This window comes from Rattus norvegicus, chromosome 2 (assembly GCF_021556685.1).
Source record: "Rattus norvegicus strain SHRSP/BbbUtx chromosome 2, alternate assembly SHRSP_T2T, whole genome shotgun sequence".
Lineage (NCBI taxonomy): Eukaryota > Metazoa > Chordata > Mammalia > Rodentia > Muridae > Rattus > Rattus norvegicus.
Window position 1 is genome coordinate 106,200,942 of NC_141535.1, and position 6,583 is coordinate 106,207,524.

The following is a 6,583-nucleotide window of genomic DNA, read 5'->3' on the forward strand; positions in this document are numbered from 1 at the left end:
TGATGCCCTTCAGTTAAGATTTATTTCCATGATTTGTTACTTTGATTTTATGAATATGCATCTTAGAGACAGACTGTAAATTACAATGTACTCTTTATAGAAGTTAAGCTTGCAATGTAAGGTAGATTTCTGGATCCTGGCTGACTATTGTCATCTCTTACAGGTTTGTGTCTTAGATCTTCGGAAATAGCGTTACTAGTTGGAAGCCATGGACCGACTATGAATGTGTACATAGCCACAAGACTATCCCTGACCCACATAACTGCTATAGTCCCATTTGAACCATGGCCAGTCCACTACAGCCAAATCTAAGAGAAATATATACATGCAGTGTATATGAACACAGCTGTACCCTGAAGATGACAGTCTCGTCCCAGCTTGTGAATTCTGCTCACCAAGTGCTGGGATCTAACCTGCTGTGCCCCTAAGTAGTGTTTAGAAGTTTGGATATGGAAACCAGAAGAGAAGGAATATGCGTTATAAGAGCAAACCACACATGTCCCAGTTTTGAATATCAATGACAGCCTTGTTTCTCCCCTTTGAATCAGCAGACACCATGGATTATATTTTTTCCCCTTCAGTAGTGCGCAGTTTGTATGTACAGAGAACATGGACTTAACAGAAGCTTGCGGCAGTAGTTGGTTCTTGCTTCCAAGTTTGTTTTTGGTTTAGATTACGGATGCATGAAGTAAGGGAGTGAATCATTTTCTTGCTTTTTTTTTTCCTCACCTTTTAAACAAACAAACAAAAAATAATCTTAAAAATATTTTCCTGCATTCTTTGGAAGAGGTAGATGTTTGGTACATTTGATGGCTCCCAGAGCATATACTCAATAGGTGCATATTGTGGAGGGAATTGGAATAATAGGAAACTGCATGACTTTTGTCATGTCATTCTCTGATACACATCAGCAAAGGGTGTTATGTTATCTTTGTTTTGGGTTTTTTGTTTTAGTTCTTTGTGTGTGTGTGTGTGTGTGTGTGTGTGTGTGTGTGTGTGTGTGTGTGTGTGTGTGTAAGAGATGGGGGGCTTAAGTAAAATAGTTTCTTTTTGGGGACGTATTTCTGCCAATTAAAGACTAGAAGGGCACAACCTTTTTTTTAAAAATACCATAAAGAAGAGACTTTTTTTTAAAAAAAAAATCTTCTGATGTTTTGTAGCCATAACTAAATTATGGTTAAAATGTGCACTATTGTGAGAAGGAGCAACGTAGTTTGGGGCTTTTATTTTATTTTTTTATTTTACCATTTGTCTGTTTTACTTTGTTTCTTAAGAGATTAAAATATTTCTGGATAAGGATTAGCTTCTCAAAGTGTCCATCATTCTGTATAGAAGCTTAACTATGTAATGTAACCAGATTCCAGTGTTAAAAGTCTCTCCTGTTAGCTTTCTTTTTACAAAGCAAGATTACAGCATATAACACTGCCATTACATGGCTAAATGTTTGCTACCTTCGTTTTGAAAACAGTTTTTAAAGGCTTGCTTTGAGGTGTTTTTGGATAGCAGTGATGGAGAATTTAGGAGAAGTGTGGCCGAGGCTAGCCCTCTGCCTGCGTCTATGGCGCCAAAGCTGCACTTTGTCAAGCAACATAGATCTAAGCTGCTGCTGTTTCCAGTAGTCACTACTATATCATGTCTTTTTACTCTTGTTTATATCAAGTATTCTTTTTTAAATCTAGGTATCCAATCAGATCTCTTCTGTTCAGCTAAAAGTAAAATATACCTACAAATGTTCACTAGAGGCTGTGTTTGTGAAGGTGATGACAGGACAGTTGATATTAATGGAAGAACCCAGGAACATTGATTCTGGAGAGAGAAAGAACAGTTGTCAAATTTATATCTTTAAATTTTTAATTAAGAAATTGCTTAGCAAATTTATAACACTATTTGTGTCAGTAGTTGTTTTGAGGCCTTTGACTCATAAGTCCCACCCTGTGTTCTACGAAGCGGCTCTAGCCCAGCCCCACAGCTTTGATGCTCTGTATTTGCTGCCTTGCTCTTTACAAAACAGCGTTGATTGACGCAGGTCTTGGCTTCACTAAGGTAGGGTGGCATTTGCTTTTGGTAAAGAAGATGAATACACTTAAATTTGACATCGTTATATCTTCCCCATTGTTGGTGGGGACTATGATACTGTAATAATTTTAAGAGTTGCATCCAGAGAGGCAGTCATCTGTGGTTTGTGCCAGGTGTTTTTAGGGTTCGATCACATTGAGATATTTAGAACCCGTTGCTCTGTGGCTCTGTAGGAATTCTAAAATGCTGAGTGTCTGGCACTTAAGATTTTGCTTTTACTGCAAGAGGGTCACATCTGTTGGCCTCTATTGTTTAAAAAAAAATAATAAAAATAAAAAACTGTGCAATAATTTTTAAACGTGCTCCCAGGAATAGACACAAACGTTTTGAGTATGCCTAAGCTGCATCTCCTTCAGCGATGCATTTGTCAATTGCACTGAATCTGAACCTGAAAGTCAGAGGTGATTGTTGATAGTGCTTTTGTATTTTGATATGGACATTTTATTCATTTGCATACAGTCATTGACGTTCTTCCCAGCTGATTCAAAGACAGTCACAAATTCCTGAAATACAGCTGCCGGAATGACAGCTGAATTTTCTGATATTGTCTTGCTCTCTGTTGGGTGTGTGTTTATTGGTTTGTTTTGTTCTGTTTTATTTTTATTTTTTTCCTATTTCTTTGGCTATTTTCCTTCAGCACACTAGCTGTGATAGATTGTCTGATAGAAGTGCAGAGCTTTGCTATCCCAGAGCCTCGGGTCTTTCTCTCGCAGATGTGGCTGAAGACGTCCACCTTTAGGCTGGTTCTCCGTGAGCGTAGGACTGTGTGCTTTGCTGCTGCTCTCAGTGTCACTGTAGCCTGCTGACGTGCCACAATGCTGCTCCACAGACACCATACCACGTCTCCACCCGAGCAGTCAGATGATCACCGGAGACCACACTTGAGTGTTGTCAAGTGCTGTCATGGGGTTCTCACTTTCCTTCTTGTCCTTTTCTGAAGATGCAAAGTCCAGGAGTCTTTCTGTGGTGTTCATTTAGATCATTGTTTTATATGCTACTGTAAAGAAGTGAGGAAGGAGAGGGAAATGAATAGCACTGATTACAGTAGACTGGAGGGTGCGGTCTACTGCCACCCATGAAAGGCAGGAAGGAACCTGTGTACTCCATGCTGGAGACTCTTGGGGACTTAGGTTTACCCCACTCCTGTTCTCCATGATCAGGTAATATCATTGACTTTCAAATGATTTAGGGGTGGTAACTGGAATAGATATTAGAGTGTAGCAAATTCTGTTTTCATGAGTTATCCTCTAGGTGAATATGTTTTAGGATTAAACACCTTTTACAGATACTGAAAGTGCCTCCTTTTGTGGTATACAAAAAACAAATTATGGTGCAAAAAGTAATCAATAGATTGAATCACATGAAGGGTTTTTTGCTTTTTGACATAAAAATGTCAAGAGACAGGCCAAAGATTTGTACTTTTCACTTATAAAGCACTCCTTTTTTTCCTTAAGATTCTTTCTGTCGATCAGATTTAATGAAAGAGTACTATTTTTAAGGAGCTATCTGTTTATGTAGAATGATTTTGTTAAAAGAGTAATGTAAACTATGAATGAGGAGTAGAGGCCCGCGGAGGACTGGGCCTTTTGCTATTTAAAGGAATCACGGATGACCAGGCTTCTGTAAGCACACACGGCAACTTCTACTAAGTGCATAGGAAAAGCATCTCATACAGTGCTGTCTTGCTCTTTTAAAGACCATTTATGTTTTTGTAAGCGCATTGCACATTTCCACAGAAGCTGGATTCTCAGGAGCTCAGCGGTACTTGCCCAGTTGCCGCAGAAATCCTGCCTCCGTGGACCAACATCGTGGCACAGCAGCAAAAGCCAGCTTATGGGGGCTACCAGCCAGCCTACAGAGACCCTGGGGGTGGTTTTCTGTTTGTTCTTCATTCCCTCCTTTTGTCTGAAATCATCAGGGAGGGATCAGTAATAGCTCTGAAGTGTCACATTTAATATCAGTCTTTTAATACACAATCCTAGTCAAATGTAGGAGAGAAAAAAAGGGGAGTGCTCACATTTTTTAATCTACTCGTTTAGAATCCGGTGTCTCTACATAGCAGTTCTGAGGTTTTCATGGCAGTCTTTATCTCTGCCCTTCTGTGACAGTGTTGAAGCAGGATGAATAAGTAGGCTTTTGTTGTGTTTTGTTTTTAAACCTAGCAAGGTGTTTCATATTTTCTTTGGGATTTCTCATTAAGTTTGAGGAAACATTCTGCATGTTCTATCTGGTGTGCTTTTTTTCATCTCATTACAAACAGGCAGAGTTCATTGTGTATCTCTGCCATCCTTAAATACAGAAGTGATTTTCTTTCCTGACTTTGACATTGTTGCTATATATAATGTTTTCATTTGAGTTTTTGCAAATCATTTGGGTCTAATTCTGTGAGCCTACCTTAGTACTGGGTGACGATGTCTGCAGCCTTTCTTTAGTTCCACAGTTAACTTTAAAGCTGTTGTAGAAGTGTAAACCAGCCCATGACAGTTTTTTTGTACACGCTTAAGAACTTTATTGTTCAATTTTCATGATGATTGTGTAAGGAAGACTGATACAGATGTCTATCTCTCCTGGACCATGTCAATGACACTTACGATGTATTTTGGTTCCACATCACAGTGATTTGTCCCCGATGACCCTTTGACCCTTTCCAGGCACATTTTGTGTGTGTGTGTGTGTTGTTGTTGTTGCAGTTTTCCCTTTGCATTGTATTGCTTTGACAACTGTAATTTGAATCAGATCTGAAAGAGGTCCAGAATAAAATATATTTTGATATTATGTTGGCTGTGTACGTATATAAAACCTTTGCTATCTATGTGGTTTGTAAAGACTAGTCGAGTAAGGAGAGGGATGGTGTTTGTTTACAATTTCCTGTTTACATTTCAATTGCGTTTATCCCCCACTATTCAGTGTAGAATAGATAATTTTGCTTCCAGAGTCTTCCCTACTACAGCCTATCTGTCCTAGCTCTTACTATCTCCAGTGAATATAACTGCCATGGGAATCACTGTTTTCATAAACATTGTTTCCAAGATGTATACTTTAAAGAAGCCCATAGATGAATTTAAAGTTTTTGCTATTTTATTACTTCTTGCAGGGGATAAGATTTTTTAAAATGAAGGGATTATTTTCTATATTTGTTAAATAATAGCATGTACTCAGCTAAGGGTAATGATGACTCCTGAGTGATTTTGAAATACTGATAGTTTATTTAGAGGACTTCACACATGAACTAATAAGACTTCAGATTCACTGTTAGCTTAGCATCCAGTAGCACAAGGCACACCAAGTATGTGGCCGACGGCTTTCAGCACAGGAGCTCTGCCCTTCCTGCTGCACTCCTATCCATGCCAACCAAACATGCCACAGTGGTTTCCACCTGTAGCTGATTGCTGACCTTACTACAAATCTAGTAACAGATGAGGAACATCCCAAGGCACCATCCAGCCTCAGTTACTGCCAACTCCTATAGATCGTTTCCTTGGTCAAGTTGCCTTCTCCATGCCCTCCGCCTTTCTTCTGTTTTCTTGGTAGATACAGGCTGCTGTAGCCTTGTTGTGCTCTCATTGCAACTGCTAAAGCTAGCAACCTTTAGTTGTCAAGGGGTTCATTTCTATTGCATGGCATAGGTTGTTAATGACATTCTGTTTTTACACTTCTCCAGAAAGCATTGGGCCGCCAAGGATTAGAGTCCACTTGAGCCTAAAGTTAAGCAGAAGTTCATTGAGCCACCATTGCAGAGAGGTTACTTTTGATTTCATAGTTCTTATACTTTATCATGAATTAGATTTCTTACCTACTATAATATGTAGCTGATTAAAGTTTACTGGTTTTTTTTTTTTCCTATATATTCATCTGAAAACGACAGTAGAGGAAAAGCCATTATGGACACTTGATTTTGTGGTGCTTTTCTCTGCTGTACCGAGGCACTGTCAACAGTAAAAATGTTAACCCTATGCTACCTTTCCCTGCATGCTTCTTTAAATGTCATCTACCAATGCTTAATTGTCCTAACTTGTAATATTTTTGTATAAAATTTTTTAGGAGTTCCTTGTAATTTCTTTATAATTTAAAATATATTAAACACAAAGTGTTTAGTAAAGTACAGATGACAATTACTAATGTTTCTTGGTTGTTGGGTTTGTATGATCAGGTGGGAAGGAAAATTCTCATTTTTAAGAACTGAGTCCAGTGGGATGGATTCACCACTAGAAAAAAAGATCACAACTGTTTAACTTAAAACAATGAACAGGTACACTGTCAGAATAGGCTGCCCTCCACATGCCACCCTGCTGGCAGGAAAAACATGGTCTGCGTGGTACTGCTGTGGGGAACCTGGCTCCTGCAAACCCGAGAGCCAGACACAGCAGCTTTAGAGGCTGCCATAATTCAGGAGGGTAAGCACCAGTGCACTGGCAGAAGCTTGCCTTTGCATGACCCATGTCACAGATATCTTTGTCATGTGAGGAGACTCGCAGGAGAGGAGGGCCAGACAAGCACCTGTATGTTT

At 39.2% G+C, this 6,583-nt stretch overlaps 1 protein-coding gene across 5 annotated transcripts in view; it reads left to right on the forward strand.

Moving 5' to 3' along the window:
- Tbl1xr1 (TBL1X/Y related 1) overlaps positions 1–6,176 on the forward strand; it is a 138,998-nt gene extending 132,822 nt beyond the window's left edge. For 4 of the 5 annotated variants that reach the window (NM_001439821.1, NM_001439823.1, XM_087628492.1 and 1 more), the window contains 1 exon segment: positions 164–4,851. In NM_001439821.1, coding sequence (NP_001426750.1) covers positions 164–190 — 27 coding nt within the window. In that variant the 3' untranslated portion in view covers positions 191–4,851. 5 annotated transcript variants of the gene reach the window in all.
- The last annotated feature ends 407 nt before the right edge of the window (positions 6,177–6,583 follow it).